The sequence below is a fragment of the Monodon monoceros genome, unplaced genomic scaffold (assembly GCF_005190385.1).
Source record: "Monodon monoceros isolate NGI ecotype Baffin Bay Population unplaced genomic scaffold, NGI_Narwhal_1 Super_Scaffold_15, whole genome shotgun sequence".
Taxonomy (NCBI): domain Eukaryota; kingdom Metazoa; phylum Chordata; class Mammalia; order Artiodactyla; family Monodontidae; genus Monodon; species Monodon monoceros.
The window spans coordinates 60,879,159-60,902,224 of NW_021703771.1; the positions used below are offsets into that span (position 1 = coordinate 60,879,159).

At 38.6% G+C, this 23,066-nt stretch overlaps 1 protein-coding gene across 3 annotated transcripts in view; it reads left to right on the plus strand.

The window, feature by feature from the left end:
* MYB (MYB proto-oncogene, transcription factor) overlaps positions 1-21,352 on the plus strand; it is a 35,059-nt gene extending 13,707 nt beyond the window's left edge. Inside the window, exons 9-16 of one of the 3 annotated variants that reach the window (XM_029224218.1) lie at positions 424-678; positions 1,585-1,947; positions 3,459-3,601; positions 4,820-4,934; positions 5,027-5,152; positions 6,259-6,369; positions 9,021-9,128; positions 20,076-21,351. In XM_029224218.1, coding sequence (XP_029080051.1) covers positions 424-678; positions 1,585-1,947; positions 3,459-3,601; positions 4,820-4,934; positions 5,027-5,152; positions 6,259-6,369; positions 9,021-9,128; positions 20,076-20,192 — 1,338 coding nt within the window. In that variant the 3' untranslated portion in view covers positions 20,193-21,351. Of the gene's footprint in view, positions 1-423; positions 679-1,584; positions 1,948-3,458; positions 3,602-4,819; positions 4,935-5,026; positions 5,153-6,258; positions 6,370-9,020; positions 9,129-20,075 lie in introns of all 3 variants that reach the window. The other 2 variants (XM_029224220.1, XM_029224219.1) reach the window with 2 other exon arrangements.
* Positions 21,353-23,066: the final 1,714 nt, after the last annotated feature.

The following is a 23,066-nucleotide window of genomic DNA, read 5'->3' on the forward strand; positions in this document are numbered from 1 at the left end:
AAATAAAAGCAACTCTAACTCTTGAATCCTCCAGCCTTTTTTGTAGGTTAGAATGAGAATAGTTCACTTCTTAATTTGCAGCAAACATTTATGATCCTATTGGAAATTATGTTAAAGTAGATTTTTAAGACATTCCATGTGAGAGTTGTACTTGGTAACATAATCCCTCTATTTGCAGTTTTAACAAAATGATGACAGTGAAGGTAATCCTATAGATGACAGGCTATACCACTATTAAAAAGCAGGGTCTTGCATTGATAGAAGGAAACATCTTGACAACTGTCTCATAGGCGCAAGTTCTGGATGATGCAACGACTTTTATCTTTCCTCTAACAGCATCTGATACCTTGTGCAACTTCATTGCTAAGTTCCTTCTCCCTTTTTCCTCCCCGCTTTTTCTTTATTCCCCCACCCCCTCCTTAGACACAGAACCACACATGCAGCTACCCTGGGTGGCACAGCACCACCATTGCCGACCACACCAGACCTCATGGAGACAGTGCACCTGTTTCCTGTTTGGAAGACCACCACTCCACTCCATCTCTGCCAGTGGATCCTGGTTCCCTACCTGAAGAAAGCGCCTCTCCAGCCAGGTGCATGATCGTCCACCAAGGCACCATTCTGGACAATGTTAAGAACCTCTTAGAATTTGCAGAAACACTTCAATTTATAGATTCTGTAAGTAGAATTTTTAAGGCAAGTTAATGTTTTTGGAAGGGGGATTAGGAAACTCCTCAAATTGTTGCCATTTTCTATGGCGAATATCATGTTACTAGCATATGTTAACGTAAACGTATGACTTTAGTTTCTGTGTATATATTTTTTCAATATCTGATTTCTTAGGCTACCCAGATAAAAAGGTAGCTTTTCACATATTTCCTTCAAAATGCATATTTTTAAAAATAGTAAAGTTAATGACCTATAAGTAGAGCTTGGGTAATAGGAATGATATTTGGATTGTTTTAAACTTGTTTTTTTGTACTTTGTTTACTCCTTTGTGTTTCCCTAAAATTGTGCTTTGCTTTTGGATAGCACATTAAGAATTATGTTCACTCGGAGCTTAAAGCCATCTTTCGATATATTTGAAGTGGTAATACGTTCATTTGTTGGCGCATGGCTTTCTCCACAAAACATTGATTACCAGTCCCAACGGATTCACTGAGACAAACCATCTCTGGTGAAACAAACTTGAATTCAGTATCACAAAAGCAGACACTCAATTCATTTCCTTTGTTTCCCAGTTGGTTAAAAAGCATTTACTGCATCCCCCATCAGACAGAGGATGAACATTGCCAAAATGTGCTATCAAAAAGTCTTCTTTTTGCTTTGAACTGCATGCAAATGATAGAGTGCCAGGAGGTCCCTGCAGCACCAGGGTAGGGCCAGCCTTGAGGCAGCATGGGAGACGCACCATGCAGTGTACCAGAACAACTGTTCATCCCGAAGCTGTTTCTCAGGAGGTCAAGCAAGTGGGCCAGGTGTTTTCTTTGCATTCAGCATCTCTTTCTCAGTGCTGTGTTTCAGGTGATGGCACACATCACGCACACACTGTCTCAAAGTTCTGCGCCTCCCACATTGTTTCAGGATCCTTCATCGCGGGGTGATCTCAGCAGTTTTGAATTCTTTGAAGAAGCAGCTTTTTCACCTAGCCAACACCACGCAGGCAAAGCCCTCCAGCTTCAGCAAAGAGAGGGCAATGTGAATAGGCCTGCAGGAGAGCCTAGCAAGAGGGCGAACAAACGCAAGTTGAGTGAGGGTTCACTTGACTTGCCCAAGCCCTTCCCTCCTGCGAGGCCCAGCACAATTCCACGGGTCATCCTTCGAAAAAAGCGGGGCCAAGCCAGCCCCATAGCCACTGGACACTCTAGTTCCTTGATATTTGCTGACGTCAGCAGTTCAACTCCCAAGCGTTCCCTTGTCAAAAGCCTACCTTTCTCCCCCTCGCAGGTAGAGCACAATTTCTGCACAGCTGCTACTAATTTTCAACAGACACCTGACCCTTAATAATCTAGAAACTAATCCTTTGGAACAAATGACTCATTACTGTTGTCTTCACTGATTTCATTCCGTTGTTGCCTCTGGCTGTTGCTAAGTCATACTGCCTCCCAGAGTGTAGGCTATCTGTAGACGGACTGATGATTTTGTCATAATTCTCTCTCTGACTTTTTGGTGATTCTAAAGAGAGTTAGTTGCCTGGGATGTGCTTTTATTTCCTTCAACACTAGAGTTTAACATTTCTATTTCTTCCTCTTCTCCCATCCCTTTAAAAACTTTAACAGATTTTCTGCCTCTTTGTTCAGTTATTGTTATGTGATTCACTGACCCAGGGGAGGAGGGAACCAAATTATGTTTAGATAACATTTGAGCTGCAACGAGAAAATTTAAAGGTTCCAGTCCATCTTTAAGTGAAAAAGTTTTGGGAGAAAATGAGGAACAAATGCTTAAGAAAAACAACATATGTTTTAATTTCAATTTCTCAACATTGGCTCTTCTGAGTCGTGCCATAATATTTTATTGGCAGTTTTTGCCAATGAATGTTATTTCGTACAGCTTTTTTAAGGCATGGAAATTATAATTTTTTATCAAAGACTTGTGTTCCTTAATTATGAAAATAATTGAAGCTAAAGGATAATTTGGCACTTTAAAACATTTTTCCAATTATGCCTGTTGAGTCTGTTATAAGAACAACTTAGGTATGAGCAAATGATATGCCCACTAAAAAAACATCTTCTTTTTTTGCTTGTATTTTCCAAACCCTGTTCTGAAGTATATTAGTTCTACAAGACTTTAATGATGTTCCAGAAAAACATCTAAATATATAGGTATATAAGTTTGGGAAACACTGAATCAAACAAAATTAAAATGGTTTCTTTACTGCAGGACCTCTCAAAGTTTTTAATATATGGATGTGCATTGTGAATTTCCAGGAGGAGATTACAATATGTGTGTTTCCCAAATTTGTTTTACCTTGGAACCATTTGAGGAACACCTATTACTTTCCCAGAACATCAGTGTTCTGAGAGATACAGCTTAAATTATTCAAGAATTTTCCACATAATGTCAACTTTATATAATAATGGTTCCTAGATCATTAAAGAGAAAAAACAAAGTATGAAAGAAAAAAATGATTACTTTCCAAAAAAAATCACTTTAACGCCTTTAATGTTAATAAGAAGTGCATCTCATTCTCTTTAATGACAAGTGTCCTTATTGAGAATGTTTTCTTAGGATTTTGCAAGTTTTTCAGCATTGACTCTAGATTTTATTTCTTGGAAATCATACTCCAAATCCCGGGTGCTGAATTGAAATTAAACACTATGTGCTTGTTAACATCATTGTTATCTCATATAATGGGCCAGTAAAACATACCTACTTGTTAACAACATGTCATTTTTAAATTGGGCTGACTAAAGAATCACTGTTTAATGTAAGTATATTTTCTTTCTTCCCATATTTAGTTCTTAAACACTTCCAATAACCATGAAAACTTAGACTTGGAAATGCCTTCTTTAACTTCCACCCCTCTCAATGGTCACAAATTGACTGTTACAACACCATTTCATAGAGAGCAGACTGTGAAAACTCAAAAGGAAAATACTATGTAAGTCCTTGTTTCAAGAAAAAAATTATTTATTTTATTTACTTATATTTAATTAATAGAATATAGTCCCCAAATGTCTGATCTATTTATATGTATGTAATTTTACTGATCCACTTTTATATACACAGTCATGTGTATCTCCACATTGAATATGCCTGTCCTGGGCATGTTAGGACTACCTAGAGGTAGAAGGTAGGAGAATAAACTAAATTACCTTTTGTAGTTCATTTCAAAATTTCCTATATATGGGCTTCCCTGGTGGCGCAGTGGTTGGGAGTCTGCCTGCCGATGCAGGGGACATGGGTTCGTGCCCCGGTCCGGGAAGATCCCATATGCTGCGGAGAGGCTGGGCCCGTGAGCCATGGCCGCTGAGCCTGCGCGTCCGGAGTCTGTGCTCCGCAACGGGAGAGGCCACAACAGTGAGAGGCCCGTGTACTGCAAAAAAAAAAAAAAAATTTCCTATATATGCAAAGGTAATTTTAAAATAACTTTTCCGTTCAGTTTTTCTGTTTGTTCAATAAGTCCTTTTCTTCTTCACCAAAAACAAGCTTTTTCAGCCTCCTTTCCTCTTTGATTATAAACTTAAGAATAAGAATGAGTATGGTTCTTTACTTAGTTCATATTTTTTTAATCTTATTTTTTCTTTTTGAAATTTATCTATAGATAGGACCTCTTTTGCCATCCCCAGGAAAATTATATGATTAGAAGCCAAGGAGTGATTAAGTAGTCATTTATAGTCAATAAAGCCTTAACCAATTCAAAGAAATGGGAGAGAACATCAATAAGAATTATAAGAAACCTTTTAAAAAAGCAATTTTATTGTTTCCAATATAAAATACACTTTAAAAGGTTAACATATGTTTTCTGTTGTGGGTAGATAAGAGATAATGAATAGATAAAATTGATTTTTAAATGACATCAGATCTTCACAATACTTATGGTCATTATAAAGGCTTAGGGGTACTACATGTGTTTTCAGAATGATTAAAGAAAGATGAGAAATATTTTAATGCTCTTAGTTTTGTGGTATGATATTTTGAAATATGTGATGTACATATTATCTTTTCCCTAACAATACCTATATGGTTCATCATCATACCCTATTCCATATCAATGAGTTTATTGTATTCAGTAGAAAAATATTAAATTTAATAGGTAGAGAAATGTAAGGGACATATGTTCTTTTATATTTAACCAAAACTTGTTTTCCTTTTAAAGTTTCAGAACTCCAGCTATCAAAAGGTCAATCCTAGAAAGCTCTCCGAGAACTCCTACACCATTCAAACATGCACTCGCAGCTCAAGAAATTAAATACGGTCCCCTGAAGATGCTAGTAAGTTCTCACAAAGTTCTTGGGGTTTAGTTGGTTTATTAGCACAGACAGAAATTTTCCTCTGATACAAATGTACCCAATCATCCCTTCAGCCTCAGACACCATCTCATCTAGTAGAAGACCTACAAGATGTGATTAAACAGGAATCTGATGAATCTGGAATTGTTGCTGAGTTTCAAGAAAATGGACCACCTTTACTGAAGAAGATCAAACAAGAGGTAAACACAAGATTCTTTGGAAGGAACAACCCTGCTGTTTTTGTCCCTTGTGGGCAGCTTGATGTGTCTGGGGCAGGGGGGGAGGCACTGTGTAACAACACCACTTTTCAGAAAAGATTTTCATGTAAGATGCAGTTACGAGGTACTGCCAAGCTGTAGGCATGCAATCTTGCATTTGGGAAGCCGAGCCACTTCTATTTCCTTCCTGTTTGAACAGAAAACATGTGAGAGAGTATAAAGGAAAGAGAAGGAAGCAGTTTTGTATTGTACTTTTTAAAATCACTGATATATAGGTGGATGGATGACTGGTTGATACATAGATATTTAATTTTTGGACATCATGGAAAATTGAAACTAATTAAATTAATAGTATCTATTTTTTTGGTCTTTTTGATTTTTTTCATTCTAATGAGTGTGGCATTGCACCTCATTGTAGTTTTTTTTAATAGCTCTTTATTGGAGTATAATTGCTTCACAATACTGCATTAGCTTCTGTTGTACACAAAAGTGAATCAGCCATATGCATACGTATGTCCCCACATCCCCTCCCTCCTGAGCCTCCCTTCCACACTCCCTATCCCACCCCTCTAGGTAATCGCAAAGCACCGAGCTGATCTCCCTGTGCTATGCTGTTGCTTCCCACTAGCTAAATGTTTTACATTGGTGTCAAGAAGCATTTCCAACAGGTTCGATACAGTGCCTCTTGAATTTATTTTCATATAAGGATAAGTGGTTGAGAGATTGGCCATAGATTTACTTTTTCTTCAGCTTTACTGAGATATAATTGACAAATAAAATTATAAAGTATTTAAAGTGTACAATGTGATGTTTTGATACATGTGTACCTTATGAAAGGATTCTCCCCCATTGAGTTAATTAACATATCCATCTCCTCACATATTTACCTTTTTTTCCAGTGAGAACATTTAAGTTCTACTCTTTTAGCAAATTTCAGTTATACAATACAGTGTTAGCAACTATAGTCACCGTATTATACATGAGATCCCCAGACCTTATTCATCTTACAGAAGTTTACTCTTGAGTTTAACAGTTTCATGGGAAGTTCTAGCTCTAGAAACAACAAAGCACTTCCTGTTTGCTTTTAGGTGGAATCTCCAACTGATAAAGCAGGAAACTTCTTCTGCTCAGACCACTGGGAAGGGGAGAGTCTGAACACTCAGCTGTTCACACAGGCGTCGCCTGTGGCAGATGTGCCCGTAAGTTATGACATGTTATGAGATGTGGGCGGCTCACAGAATTCTGTGTGTGGCATGTGGGACCACTGTGGTTTCGGCATTTAGTGCATCATACTTCTGAATATTCTCTCACATGCTTATTTTCTTATGATTATTAATGTTGAATATAAAGTGAGATTTTCTACACGTGTTGGAAATAGACTGTGTTCCATTGCAGACTTGTTTATTTTCTTATGATCTGAGTCCTTGCCAATTAAAAAATCTGCTGCATGTATATACACATTTCCATGAAAAGAGAATATTAAGTTTTACATTTTCTTTTAACTTACTTATTTGTCTTCTAAATGTAGTATAGGGTTTCCCCTGCTATCTGAAAGTAGAGCATTCCTATGATACCTTTAGTAGGCCAAAATGACGTAAAGCAAAGAAGCAGTTTACCTTCGGACATATCTTGCTAACAGGTGCAAAAATTAAATAAAATTTAAAAAAAAACAAAGAAACAAATGTAACAAATAGAAGCAGACTCACAGATACAGAGAACAAACTAGTGGCTGCCGGAGGGGAGAGGGGTGGGGAGAGGGATGAAATAGGTGAACCGGATTAAGAGGTACGGACTCCCAGTTATAAAGTAGATGTCACAGGGACGTAATGTATAGCACAGATAAGATAGTATTTTTTAATAACTGTGTATGATATGTGATCTATAAAAATATCAACTCACCATGGTGTACACCTGAAACTAATATAATATTTTAAATCAACTATACTTCAATAAAAAGTGAATAAAAATAAGGAAATTGACATAAAGCACAGGTGCTCACACAATTCAGAACTATGGGGCTTGATGCTGAGATGCTGAGTGTAGCGCCTGGGGAAGGAGCTTGGTGGTGCCACCCTAACTGCCCAGGGTGTGTGTTGCCTCTGTAACAGTTGTGGCTGCAAAAGAAAAGCAAAAATTCTCTCCAGGTTTCTTTTGGTTAGCAGTTAGCGAAAATATTAGGTACTAATATAGGACTTTCATAAAAGCAAAGTGGTGTGAAGCGAACTTTTGAATAGCAGGGGATGCCTGTATTTCCTCCTTGCTAAGTTGTCTCCTGTTTGGTTTTATGTAGCATCTAGCATAGTGCTAATCACAGTGTCTATAGTAAATTCCCTTTATTGTACCCGATATTGCATTGCTTTGCTTACCACCTTTTTTTTTTTTTTAAACTAACATAATAGTTAACCCTGTTAACTTTTTTTTTTTTTTTTTTTGCGGTACGCGGGCCTCTCACTGTTGTGGCCTCACCCGCTGCGGAGCACAGACTCCGGACGCGCAGGCCCGGCGGCCATGACCCACGGGCCCAGCCGCTCCGCGGCACGTGGGATCCCCCCGGACCGGGGCACGAATCCGTGTCCCCTGCATCGGCAGGCGGACTGTCAACCACTGCGCCACCAGGGAAGCCCTACCACCATTTTTTTAATAGACTATTTTTCAGAGCAGTCTTATGTTAACAGCAAAGTTGAGCAAAAGGTACGGAGATTTCCCATATATCCCCTGGCCTCACATATGCACAGCCTCCCGATCATCAACACACCCCACCAGAGGGGTATATTTGTTACAACTAGTGAGCCTACATTGATACATCATCACCCTAAGCCCAGAGTTTATGTTAGGGTTCACTCTTGGTGTTATTCGTTCCATGGATTTGGACAAATTTGTACTGACATTTATCCACCACTATAGTATCGTGCAGAGTAGTTTCGGTGCCCTAAAAGTCCTCTGTGTTCTGCTACTATTCATCCCTCCAACTTCTGGCAACCACTGATCTTTTTACTGTCTCTAGTTTTGCCTCTTCTGGAATATTATATAGTTGGAATCATACAGTGTGTAGCTTTTTCCAGCTAGCTTCTTTCACTTAGTAACATGCTCTTACATTTCTTCTGTGTCTTTTCGTGGCTTGGTAGTTTTGTTTTCTTTTGTTTTGCCCTTGGTTAACCATCGATTTTAAAGTTTGTAACTTGTGAATGATTGCCCTTTCCTCTTATGAAGAATCAAAGCTAATAGCAATTGCTAATATTTATTCAGTGTGTTCTAAGTGGTGAGTAATAGTCTAAGAGCTTTAGATACAATAACTCATCTAATCCTCACAAGGTTGGTAACATTATCATTTCTATTACACCGGGGGGAAACTGAGGCACAGGGAGGCTTAGTCACTTACTCAAGATTGTATAGCTTATAAGTGGCGGTTCTGGGTTAGAACTTTAGTCTAGTTCTATATTCCATACTTTTCACCATTATATTATACTGCCATTAATCTGTAAGTCAAAAATATTTCTTTACCAATATATAAAATAAACATTTCTCTCACCAGAGTTTAGTAAATTTTTAAAAGCACAAATTTATTAATCCATTTAGCAGATGTATTTTGAGTGCCTGCCTCATGCCTAGAACTGTGTGGGACCCTGAAGCTTTTTGCTTTAGTGATGTTTGCCACAGTGGGATTAGTGTTAGTACATAGTTGAGTTCTCGGTTTAGCTCATTGGGAAGAGAATTTCTGGCAAATACCTGCATTTTTTTCCTGCCAATGTGTGTCAACTCATAGTAATCTACTCTCTAAAGTGTTAGAATTGTGTCGGCTCTCCTATTATCCAACCTCATTTAAATTTCAAATTATTCTCTTTCCCTTTAGAATATTCTTACAAGTTCCGTTTTAATGACACCAGTATCAGAAGATGAAGACAATGTTCTCAAAGCATTTACAGTACCTAAAACCAGGTCCCTGGCGAGTCCCTTGCAGGTAATTATTATTCCAACATTGGTATCTTAAAAGTCATTCACTAAAAAAATTTTTTTTTTTAAAAAAGAAAAACATTTTAGACATAGAGGAGTGATGCTTTTAAACAACTCCCAATGTCTAAAAAACTCCTAAAATTCCTTGTTGCCACTCATATGAGACTCACTGGAAATTTTTAACTAGAGCAGGCTCCCAAAGCCTGATGAAGTGAAACATTTCTTACTGTGACTGAGACTAAGATTGTTAATTACACATGTGTCAATACCTCCTTCTTCTACTTTTAAAGGTTTTATAAAAAATTGGCATAGTTTAATTTTAGTTTCAAAATTTTTTATGTTTTCTACTCCCTCACTAAGCCATCAAAGCTCAGACCCTGTTTAGATTTTCAATGAAGTTTGAAATTAGATAGTTAGAAAGGAATTACAACATATTTGACTATCAGAATGACAAACTCAACTGTCAGTGTTATGTGGCTAATCTGTAGTTGAACATCTGCTCACGGGTTTTAATATCGAAAGAGATTTCCCTTTTTTGAAGGAGGTGTATGTTGATGAAATACAACAAATTCCAAATTAATCCCGAGCCAAATGTAAATAAGAATGCAAATTTGTTCCCTTAAATTATTTAAAGCATTTCCCAACATTCAATAGCCCAATACCCAGCCACCTGCTGAGCCCTCCCCTCTATCCTCCTGTGCTACACTGAAGGAAAAGCCAAAGCCCCTGCAGCATGCCGAGAACCTGGATTAGGAAGTGGAAAGTCACAGCTGTCCTGTGAGGGAAAGGCACTGTTTTAGGCAGTGTGATTTGAAAAAGTGTCCTGTTCCTGGAAGGGCTTTCCCATCACTGTAGTAGGCCTTCTCTCTCCAAATTGTGAGACTCTTAAGACTACCTCCTTTAAAGCATTTGTGATATTTAGCATTATTTTTAAGAAAGACAAATACAGCTGGAAGGGCTGTAGGCACACTTTGTGTCTTAATTCCATCAGATTGCTCTCCTTGTGGCTTCTATCTGATCCAACTGCTTTGATGAAAGGCGACTGTTGACTGGAGTGTGGACTAGGGAAAGTCTGTCCTTGCGGGGAATCTGGAGTCCTTCCTGAGTCAATCAGGCTTGGGTAGCCATGTGAAGAAGACTCAGAATATGGCAAAGAACTGGAAGATGAGGAAAAGAACAGAAGGGGGACATATGGGGGACAAAGAAAGGGGATTAGAAGGATTATAACCAGAGCATAGAATTTGACTAGTGCTATTAGTGCATTAATTAAACTAGGTTGAGTTTTATGTATATTTTGTAACATAGGCTAGGATCTGACCGATATTTATAATAGTATAAAAAAAGTGCATTCTAAGTGGCAAAGTGCAACATATATATATATTTAGGGACAGTTATCATTATGTAGGTTGAAAACCCCTGGTTCTTTCCCTAAAACTAAATCCTAAAGCTTTTGGCCTAACAAAATAGTGTTTAGCAAAACCTAAATCTAAACCTTTATGCAGATATAAATAAAATATATCCAGCCAAACATGGTACAGATATAAAATATATGTATTACATAAAATTTGGCAAGAGTGTCAGATTTCTAAAAAATAGGTTGTCTAATTTTTACCTTGAAGATTTTAATGATACTAATTAAAAAAAAATCAGTATGGAACTTTATTATCAGCATATTTATATTTTATTTGATGGAAATATTACTTATCTTTGAAACTCAGTATTAAGTAGTAGGTCTATTTTTTTAAAGTCTATTTAATTTATTTATTTTTGGCTGCACTGGGTCTTCGTTGCTGCGCGCGGGCTTTCTCTAGTTGCAGCGAGCGGGGGCTACTCTTCGTTGCGGTGCGCGGGCTTCTTATTGTGGTGGCTTCTCTTGTTGTGGAGCATGGGCTCTAGGCCCGCGGGCTTCAGTAGTTGTGGCATGCGGGCTCAATTGTTGTGGCTTGCGGGCTCTAGAGCACAGGCTCAGTAGTTGTGGCGCAAGGACCTAGTTGCTCCGCAGCATGTGGGATCTTCCCGGACCAGGGCTTGAACCCGTGTCCCCTGCATTGGCAGGCAGATTCTTAACTACTGCACCACCAGGGAAGTCTAGTAGCTCTGTTTTTATTAGTCAGTATTTTCTAGTATATTGGTGAGCCATATGTGGCACTCTACAGATTCTGACACTGTATATTGAGATTAAGCCACCTACGTACATCACGTGGTGAAGGTAACATTTGTCGGCTCCACTAAACTAAATAATTGAGACCTATAAGTTGATTTTGGAGTCAATGCTTCTATCTACATTATATGGTTTTAGTGATTTACACCACTCAAATATATTTTAATAACCTGCTATAATAGATAACTAATTCATTTTAAGAATGAATGAGTGAATGGCACGCACCATGTATCTCCTTCATTTTGTGTCATGGAAACGTAGCTTCTCGTACCATAGAAATATGTGATTTCTAAAATGTTTCAAACTTTTGTGATAAATATCAGAAAATGCATCAGGTGATTCTAAATATTTAAGCATATATTGCCTATATTTCATATAACCCTGACTCAACAATATTTATGTAGGTAATTTTAAGCAATTTGGTAATTTTTTATTAAAACCATTATGCTTTATCATATATTTCCATTGATAATTCAATTTGACCTAATTAGGCAGATTTCTCATGAACAGTATTGTTGAACATATTGTGCATTTGTTAAATGATCTAGCTATTCAACTTGAGTGCTTTATATAACCTAGAAATTTTGTCATTTGTACTTATAATAAATCAAATGTTAAATGGGATTTTAACCAAACAATCTAGACATTTTTGTTAGAGTGCATTTAATTAAAACAACTAAATATGACTTCTAAAATATTTTAAATTTCCAAAACTTCTAAAATGTAAAATGTCATTTGTATAGTACAGTTGATTGTCTATCCATCTAGTTGACTAAATAAATTTACTTAAGTACAAGAAAAGTTTATTGAAGACTACACTAACTGTGCAATTCTGTGTTCTGTCATTTCAATGGTAATGATCCTTGGCTTAATTATAGCTGTAACACTTTAGACAGAGTAGTTACTGTTTTGAGGCCCCAAATATTGGGGCTTTATAGTTCAGCTTCTAATGCATATATAAATGCATGTGCTTATACATGAATACGTGTAATAGTTACATTTCCTTCCTCTCTTCTTGGAACCAGCCATTTCCCTAAGGTGCTGTGATCCTTTTAGTGGGAAATGGTATGTAGAGACCAAACTCAGGGTGCTAAGTATGCCCATTTTTTATGCGGGTTGTCATTGAGAAGCAAAGAATTTTAATAACTCAGAGCTTTCCATATAACCCCTAGTCCGTAAGCTATAATGTCTAGAGGCTATTATAAACCATTATGCACAGTGTTATATTTGGTTTTGAAATTATTTATGCTTGATCTTTTTTTAAAAGGAATTTGCAGCAGCTGCATAATAGTATAATAGTTGGATTTCTTCTTTTTTTTAGTTGCCTTAACTTTAATTGTAAAAACAAACAGGGACTCTTATAATAAAAATGTCCTGAGACATTTTTGATATTTGTGTCTTTCATGCAGCTCAGAATATGTGAGATTTTCAGACCATTGTGCTGTTTTCCTCACGCTGTATGGTAGTAGAGAATGGAGTCTAGAAGCTTATACACAAATGAGGAAATAGACATTCAGCCTAGAAAGCTTGCAGTTTGGAGCAGGAAAGGCAGATTCACTGTGGAACACTACTGGATTCTGCTGTTCGAAAGTTACCCTCAAAGAGCCCAAGGCAGACACACACACATACACACACACACAGCTCCCTCAGCAAGGAGAAAAGAACTGCCTGTTTTTCTCAATGTGCTTTCAATTTGCTTTACATTTTGAAATAAATACATTATGCCAATAAACATTTCCTAAGGTAGACATTTTCATTGGTAGATCTGAAACTGTACTTAAGTTATAAGCCTCAGAACTTCTGTATTTTTCTCTTAAATTATAATTTCCTTTTATTCCTGTTTAAAACCCAAATGTAAAAGATGTGTTCATATGCTTTTTACTCACTCACTTTCCTCTTTTTTGTAACCACAGAATGACAGCCTTAAATTTTAATTTCCTGACTTGGCTTGTCCTAGCCTTACTTTTTAAAAACAGTGAGTTTAATTTGAGTAAATTTCTCAAGCCATTAATACTTAAACACATTTGCACAGCATCAAAGCATCTTACGATATTATTGCAAGCAGTTGAAGCTCACTTCTTCAGTTCCATGTGCTTTGGATGGCTTTTTGCATGATTGGCATTGCTAAGGAGTGTAATAAGCTAGCATGCAGGCAACAGGCACCTGGGTTCTAGTCTAGACATCAGCAGTTTCTAACTGCATGTTTTTAATTCATTAACTTCTTCAGATGAAAATGCTCTCATTTTAAATTGGGGACTATAGTTATTTCCTCCACTTATCATACAAGGTTTCTATGAAGATCAAATGGATATAATATTACTTTCAAAATGGCAGCACAGGGCTTCCCTGGTGGCGCAGTGGTGGAGAGTCCGCCTGCCGATGCAGGGGACACAGGTTCGTGCGCCGGTCCGGGAAGATCCCAAGTGCCGCGGAGCGGCTGGGCCCGTGAGCCATGGCCGCTGAGCCTGTGTGTCCGGAGCCTGTGCTCCGCAACGGGAGAGGCCCGCGTACCGCAAAAAAAAAAAAAAAAAAAAAAAAAAAAAATGGCGGCACACTTGCCAATGTACATTGGTGGTACCTATTTTCAGACAAAGGGTATGCACTGTCCCTGTCCTTAGAAACATAGGCAAGGAGGCCTCACTTTGCACTCTGGTGTATTATTTCCTCTCACATGTTCTTTCTCATTCCTTGCTCCACTCTGGCAGAACTGTGTCAGTGGGTCACCAAAAGAGATTGCTGATTCAACTGATTCCTGAAATAAAGGTAGTCAGATCTCTTTGGTGTTATGGAGATGAAACAACTGATTTACTGGTCTTCTCTATTTTTCTGCTGCTTGTGTTGGCATGTCAACTGACATAGAAACAGTCCGTCTCCATGTGACATAGATCTTTCCAGGCATTTCTTAGTGTTAGTGTGCTGTTGTTGACCTACTCCCCTGGATACCTCTGTATCCATTTGGTTCTCCCTTGGGTCACTTTTTTCCACTTGCCCTGGCAAGATTTCACATAGCTGTCAATAATATTTCAGTGACCTGCTTTCAATATATCTTATATAATAAGCAAGTTTACTATGTACAGTTTTTGGGGTGAACTGAGAAAGGCTAAATGAGTGGGGAAGGCAAGTTGAGCTCAAATTCAGAGTGTTCTATCCCAGAGAGTACACAACCTGGATTTTTTTTTGTTTGGTTGGGTTTGGTAAACACTGTGATATTGAATCTTCCTTGGGCCAACAAAGATAGAATTGCTTTAGAGCAATTTGGCACTTATCTTAATCTCAATAGTTGAAAACCAATATGTGACTAAGGAAAGAGCTATTCTTCCAAAAAATTGTGACATCTGAGGCTATGTGATTACAACTGTTGGGAAGTCTATCAACATGTAAGATGAAAAGAACCCTAGAGACATTGGCGACAAACTCCAAATTTGGGAAAAGTCCATCCCTATTAGCGATTGTTAACTTAGACGTGGGTGGGATGTGGAGGCACTGGTGGATGGAACACCCTCCATCACCATCTGGACCTTTGACCCACGCTAACTTTTAGGTCTCTTTTCTATGAAAAGTTAGCAACTCTGAAGTTGGGAGCATTTAATTGTTTTGTGCAGACATAGGGAAGCATTTATGCGTGGGAAAAGTTTGATAACCATTAACCTTACCTTAGCCACACTTCATCTCAGGTTTATTCTTGACTCTCAAGATACAGCTAAAGATTTCAACATTATCTCTTAGATAACTAATACATTTTAAAGGATGCCCCACTGGGAAGGAATTCTGACTTTTAGAATTTTAGTCCAGAGTAATTCTTTTCTTCAGATAGGTTAAATGGAATTATCAAATAATTCTTAGTCTTTTGGACACTATTTATATCTGCCTATTATTTTAAAAGATGAAACAGAAAAACATAACACCATCTTATAAGTTGTTTTGTTTTTGCAAAATCATTTTTTTATGACTTAACGCAAGTTTCTTATGAGGCCTGTGAACTGTAAAGCACATGCCCTGCCAAGGCTACTGACAGCAGCAGCTACTATATGAAGCTGCTCTATGAATATAACAACAATGGCAGTTCTTGTTCAGCATGATGAAAAAAACCATTCATATTCTAAGTGAAAATGTGGAGATAATTTAATTCTGACAGAAAACCACCTGTGGACATGGTCTTGTCTCATTTTTTGTCTTCTGTTTTATATAAAGGATCTGCGTATTTATTTAAAGTGCTTCAGCAGGATATCCCAGTTAGACCTCTGACAGTCCTTTTTCAGTTCACTTCTGCCCAGGGGCAATTAAAGGTAAATTATGGGATAAGTAAGATAACTCGCGGGCAAGAGGAGGAAGATGTGCAGTAGGATTATTAATGTTGTAATGAATTAGGGTAGAGGGACATGTCTGCAACAGCACCATGAGTTAGTCATTTAACAAGAATTCATGTGCCGAAATCTGTAATTCTTTTTTTTTTTTTTTTTTTTTTTGCGGTACGCGGGCCTCTCATTGTTGTGGCCTCTCCCGTTGCGGAGCACAGGCTCCGGATGCCCAGGCTCAGCGGCCATGGCTCACGGGCCCAGCCGCTCCGCGGCATGTGGGATCTTCCCAGACCAGGGCACGAACCCGCGTCCCCTGCATCGGCAGGTGGACTCTCAACCACTGCGCCACCAGGGAAGCCCAAAATCTGTAATTCTTACTAATCCTTTAGTGTAAATGAAACTAACATTTAAGGAGAGGGAATGAGGAGGGTGCCCAAGGATATATATGACAGTATTAAAAAACATCCTCCTAGCACGAAGACATTTAATCCTCCTTTGTCAGAACTATTCCATCAGCTTGAAAAGTTGGCCCAGGGCCCCAGGGCTTCAAGGTAAGGAGGGAGAAAGAAATAGCAGGAGGAGGCAGCTGCCCTTTTGGCTGGTGGACCTCAGCATTTCCTTTCTTACCCGAGTATTCGACCTTCTGCTCTTCCTTTACCTTCACAAAGTAGGTATGTGTCTGCTCTGACCAGTATTTCCATTCATGGTTGTAAGAAGTGCTTGCTTTGTACTCTCACGGTGCGGAAAAGGAGCTGCCCACTCACGTTCGCCTTTTTGTTCTGCGCTCAGTGGTTCTTGCACACAGTGGCTACTGTGTCTTGGTGTCTGTCTACACTGGGAGGTTCAGGTGTTCCAAGTCGTCTTGCCCTCCCTCAACTCTGAGCTTCAGGGCTTAGGTGCCCCTCAAATGCTCTGCTTTCTGAAATTCGGATAGTTCAGTCAATTTGATTTATTTCTTCATAAATTTCATTTTGACTTGGGGGAAGCTGACTGTTTGAAAAGTGTTTTCAAAGTACTAACTAAAAATATATGGTACCTTCTTTATATTGATCTTGTTTTAAATATCTGGTCCTGGAGGAAGAGCCAAACATGAATAAGTGATGAGCCATCTGGGAGATCCAACAAGAACACAGTTAAAGTCCAAGTTGAAAATATACTAAGCTGATAACTGTGTTAGATTCTCTTGAACAGACATTGGGAATCCCGAATTAAGTACTATGTTGTCAAGGATCAGAACTTGACTTTTACCAAGAGGCATTGTAAAAGCAAGCATGAGATTCTTTTAATATAGGATTTTAGGATACTTAATTTACTTTAATATAGAAAATTAATCCTATGTTAATTGAAGCACGGCTAAGTAGAAAAATTCTTAACCAGAGAAAAACAGAAACAATCCTTTCTTCCTTGCTCCTCACTTTTATCTCCGTTTTCACCTACATTCTCCCTTCCCCTTCATTTGTTTGTATGTATTCTTTTGAAATATGTATTTTTGGGTTTTGTGTGTATCTTTGTTATTTTTTGCTTACATATAAGATATTAGCATATTAAGATATTTTATTCTGCTTTTTTTTTTTTGCGGTACACGTGCCTCTCACTGTTGTGGCCTCTCCCGTTGCGGAGCACAGGCTCTGGACATGCAGGCTCAGAGGCCATGGCTCATGGGCCCAGCCGCTCCGCGGCATGTGGGATCTTCCTGGACCGGGGCACGCACCCGTGTCCCCTGCATCGGCAGGCGGACCCTCAACCACTGCGCCACCAGGGAAGCCCTCTGCATCTTCTTTAGTCACTTGCTTTTAAGATCCATGTACTTTGTTCTGTGTACATCACTGATTCTAAGCCCTGCATAGTACTCATGATGGACAGCCATCATCTTTAACTATTCACTCTCAAATGGTAGTTAGTATATGTCATATTGCTATTGTATGTCACATTGTCATATGTTAGGATGTCACATTGTTATTATATGTCACATTGTCATGTATGTTCTATGTGTGTCACTACAAATACAAGCTCAAAATTACAATGATAACATTAAATTTTATTTTGTTAATTGGATTCCTTGTGTCAATTAGGTGTTTCAGTGCTGCACTGAAAAATGTTAGCAACAACATGTAAGCAGTCGACTAAACTAAAATATGAGACTTGGATGGGCAGATAACACACCAAAGAAATATGTACATGTAACCCACTTCCTTCAAACTAGACAAACATCATTTATTCAGAACTGTATCAAAGAATGCTTAAACTACTCTGGTGATTTTACTTAGTAAAACATTAAATGTGACTCAATGGCAGACGTCAGCCCAGAATGCCTTGTCATCTTTGTCCTGTCATTTTTGTGATTCACCGTTCTGGGAAAATATTATGATAATCAATCTTGCCTATGTAGTATTTCAAGTTATGTATTGAGCCTCTGAGCCTTGAGAGTAAATATGTGTAAACTTGGATGGTGCCTTTACATTGGCAGTGAGATGGCACGACAGACTGGGCAGAAACTGGGTAATCTACTTTGTGTCCTGTGAAAGTTTACAAGTTAGAAACATGGCACTGTAAACCTTATGTCACTGAAAATTTATTCCAGACCCTAGGCAAGGAAGCCCCATCACCATACAAATACCACGTTCATTTGGAATTGTCTTACCTATTTGCTAAAAGTCTGATGACTTTGACACCTCATCTAAGCACTTCTTCCTGCATTCCAAGGCCCTGCTGACCGGACCCTACAACTTCCCACTGATAAGAACTCTAATGGAAGCAGCGAGTTAGAGCCCGGATTCACATTTCTACTTCATCACTTCTTAGCTGGGTGACTTTAAGGGTGTTGCCTCAGCCCTCTCTTCCTTTAAAATTGCCTGCTCTGTAAAACATGTGTAATGAGCCATACTTATGCCACTGGTGTTTTGTATGAGAATTAAATGAGATGATACATGTAAAATACTTAGAAGCGTGAGTGGTGCGTAGTAAGCACTTGTTAAATGTTGTCATTTAATCCACTGTGTCCCTTCCTCTCTGTCTCCCAGTCCCTCCCACAAGCAATGTACAAACTGCAGCTTCCTGACTCTTTCATGTTATTTTCCCACCTGGGTTACCCTCTTTACCACTTGTCTATCTAAACCCTGCCTATTCATGCCCTTTGCCTAGAGCATGGCCCTGGCTGCTCGTTGGTGTCCCCTCTCCTCCTCCTCTGGCCGTGGGACCACAAACCTTTCATCTGCCTGTCATCACTCCACCGGTTTCACATGTGTTCATTTTTTCTCTTAAAGGACAGCAGAGGCCTTTCTTTTCTTATTCTTCTTTTGTCCATGAAAAGCATCCCTCTTAGATATCAATACTAGGAATAGTTGTGCTTTTTAAAACCACTGATTTCGTTTTGAGCTTACAGACAGCAAATCTTATATCTGCTTGTGTTTCTGTTTCCTTCTTTGCATTGACTGCTAGAGAGCTCAGAGCCGTGCTTGGAGTTTACATCTTGCCGGTGCATTATAGTTCATGGCAAGTGTTTTGAATACAGATCTCACCCTTCTTCGTATTATTTATTTTTTCCACATTTCTCTGTGACCCTGCCTTGTCCACTTTTTAAACTCTCTTTGCTTATATTTACCTTGTAAGCATCTTAAATCCTTTTGGGAACTAAGTAGGGCACAAATAGTACATATTTTGGTTTGAAGCAACATGGAGGGAAGGCAGGAGCCAGGGCTCGCAGAAGACAGACACACGTTCAAAACCATTACTCTGGTTACCCGTAGAGTGGCCTTGGGCAAGTTATCCTTACTTTCTGAGTCTCCATTTCCTGCCCAGTTTAAGAGAGAATGAACCTCCCACCCAGGGTAGTTGTGCTGTGTAAATGAGATCATGTGTGTGAAGGATCGAGATGCTGCCCATGAGATATTAGTTCCATCCTGTATCTTTAAAAAGTAAGCTATCCAAGTAAACCGATATTTCTTAATTAATTGGTATTTAATTGATAAATATCCATTTTAATTGATAAATTTAAATTTTCATAACTCAACTTAATCAATTTAATTGTTTAAAAAGATATACTATGTTTAGTAGGTGTTGATCAATTCCAGCACCTACAGGAGCTTCTTTGCTGGGTGGCTCAAGCACTCACCAGTTTGCTTAATAAGTAAATGCCCACAGCTCACCTTAGGCACCTGGGGGATTAGACTCATTCCTGTCTCCAACTCTGTAAAATCTCCTAATAGACAAAAGGCACTCAAGTGTGAAGATACAGCTGTATCTTATCATACTGCTTGGAGTGGGTTTTCTCTCTTCGCGATAAACAATTTCTGATAATTAATATCACTTAAGAATGCTGGATTCCTGGTTGTCAGAGGGAAGATTTTATCTGACAAAGGCTCCCTGGTGTCTACTACTTGCTATCTGGAGGTCACCATTTTTTTCTGCTGGCCCTGCTGGGGCTGGGAATCCATTTGTGAGCTAAAGTGTGTGCTTCCCGGTCTGACCTTGCCATTGCCTTCTCTCTCCCCATTAGCCTTGTAGCGGTGCCTGGGAAACTGCATCCTGTGGGAAGACAGACGATCAGATGACGGCTTCCGGTCAGGCTCGTAAATACGTGAAGGCCTTCTCAACCCGGACTCTGGTCATGTGAGACGTTTGCAGACAAGCATTATGGTTTTCAGAACACTTCAAGTTGATTTGGGATATAGCATTCCTCTACATGAAACTTTTCATGAATGGGAGAAGAGCCTATTTTTGTTGTGGTACAACAGTTGAGAACAGCACCAAGTGCATTTAGGTGGATGAAATCGTATCAGATTTCACCCAACTAAACGAATTTTTTTTAAAAAATTAATAAATAACAGTCTTACCTAAATTATTAGGTCATGAATTGTAGTCAGTTAGTATCTTACTGCAGATTTAAAAAAAAAAAAAAACATAAAGTGATTTATCTGTATTTTAAGAGGACCAGTATTTTTTCTGTGATAGGGTTTTTGAAATTTTACACAAAAAGGTACTCCAATATTTCACTTTTCTCAATCACTAAACACAATGCATTACTATAAATGTTGGCTTAACACCATGGAATAAGTAATCAATATTGTAAATGCTCATTTATGGTTAATAACATTGGAGGTACATTTACTGTACTAAACCATTTTATGAGGGTTTTTTTGTTAGCTTGCTTTAAAAATTATTACTGTATGAAATAGTTTTATAAAAAATTATATTTTTATTCAGTAATTTAATTTTGTACATGCCAAATGAAAAAAAATGTGTTTTGCTGCTATGGTCTTAGCCTGTAGACATGCTGCTAGTATCAGAGGGGCAGTAGAGCTTGGGACGGAGAGAAAAGAAACTTGGTGTTAGGTAATTGACTATGCACTAGTATTTCAAACTTTTTTATTTTTTATATATATATATACTTTTTTTCCTTTTGTAATACATTGGAAAACTTGTTTGGGAGATTTTGCATTTGTGGTTGTTTTTTGTCTTTTGTTATTGTTGGTTTATAAGAGCATGCACTGCACTTCTTTCTTGGGAGATCTGTGTTGTTGAAGTCCTATGTTTTGTTTTGAGTTCAGCCTGACTGTTCTTTAATTCAGGGGTTATGTGTTTAATCAGCATTCCCCGTGGTCTCTAAGTGTATAGTCTCAGAACTGCCACACAGAACCTGTGTTTGCAGCTGGGGTCGATAGCCAGTTGCTGCCTTAAGAACATTCGGTGCAAGATGGTCGGCACTGAACTTTTGATATGACAGTGTACTTACTGCCTTGTAGTGAAATAAAGCTGTGCCCTTATTTTACCTACTTTTGACTTCTGTCTTACTTTCGACTGTGGACAATAGTTACAATTTTAAGAAAATGGAGTGAAAGCAGAGCACTTTCCTCTGTTAATAATTTGCACACCATCTGAACTTCACTTGAAGAAGCCAAGAATTATAACTTTGGAGAAAGAAGGACAAGCAAACCAAGTTCAGTAGTTCCCAAAATAATCACGTGCAGAATGACAGCTGGGAAGAATCGTCCAGAATCTATCATTCAGGGTTCCAGCAGCGTTTGAATTAGAATAATGCAAGGAGAGGTCGTTTACAAGGGTACTGATACCACGGATGTGGGCAGCGGGTAGCAGGACCACAAAGGGTAGTGCGTGCTCATGGATGCAGGCCTGAAGGACACTGTCATGTGGAAGGGGAGAGTCATGGAAAGCAGGAGCTCTTGAGAGGAGCAGCGACCTTTGGAATTCTCACAGAAAGAGAGCCAAGGGTAATCCCTAACTTTATATTCCCTGTCCCTCCCATCTCTGCCAAGGGTCCTCATTGGCAGAACCAACCAGAAGCTAGAAGGTACAGGAGTACCTGGATGCAAGGCAGCTGATCAGCCTCCTGGGGCAGAGCCAGAGGACATTTTTCCACTGGGGTAAGGACAGGGCGACCCAGCCGAGGCATCCATTCTGTCCAACTTCCACTGGCTTCCATCTCTCAGCTCAGTGTTCTCCTCACTGTGCTACAATATCCCTTTCACATAGTTTCCTTACAATTTCCTTTAGTCACTCCTTTCCAACTCAGATTTTGAATTCTCATATGCATGATGCACTTGGTGTTCCTAGAGCCAAGGATCTGTTGCCCCTAATTATTAGTCTTTAAGACCGCTTAGTATTCTTTGATTGTCTTTCTAATAGATAATAACACATCTCAGTGTTAGGAAGCTTATTACATTCACACACCCGCAGAGTCTTTTCGAGGTGCTAATTCTGCCACTTACTAGGAGCTTGAACTTGAACAAGTCATTAACCTCTCTGAGCCTTTTTTCTCCATCTGTAAAATGAGTTCATTCCTACAATGCACTTTTGTTAAATAATGCACTATACAAATGCTCGTTATTACATAAGCTTTCCATAATTAAGTGATGCATGCTGTGTGGTGTGTCAAATGTTCATCTCATCGATAATGTGCATTGCCAATTGCAGAGTTCAACTTAGGGGTCATTGAATATCTATTAAAATAAATTAATGGCAAGAGTGAATTCAGCATTATATAGAACCAAAATATTTACTTTTGAAATAAGCACATAACCAAATAACTAGAGACTAAGCACCTAAACTAATGAAAAGAAGTGTAAATTTAGGTTTTATGTATAAATACATTAATGTAGCACCCATTTCACAAGCATCTCTAAAACCTTTATCTGTCCTAGACATTTTTTTAATTCTCCTGCTGTCTACCGCAGAGATTCCAGTACTAAAATAAATGGAAACAGCATTACTTACTACCCAAACAATGGTTGTCCTTTTGAGTCACTATGTGTAAAGTTTGAGTCCACATGTGCACATCCGGAGAACAGGAGAGACACAGAGAATATCCTAAACTGTCTCTCAGCCATTAATAGGGCTGATAATCCAAGGTGAATAAAATGTACAAGGAAGAACTTATTCTCTTTAGAAATTATACAACATTAGAACTGCAAGAGACCTTTAACAACATGAGGGACTTCCAATAAGAGGTTCTCCACACTGCTTTATTGAA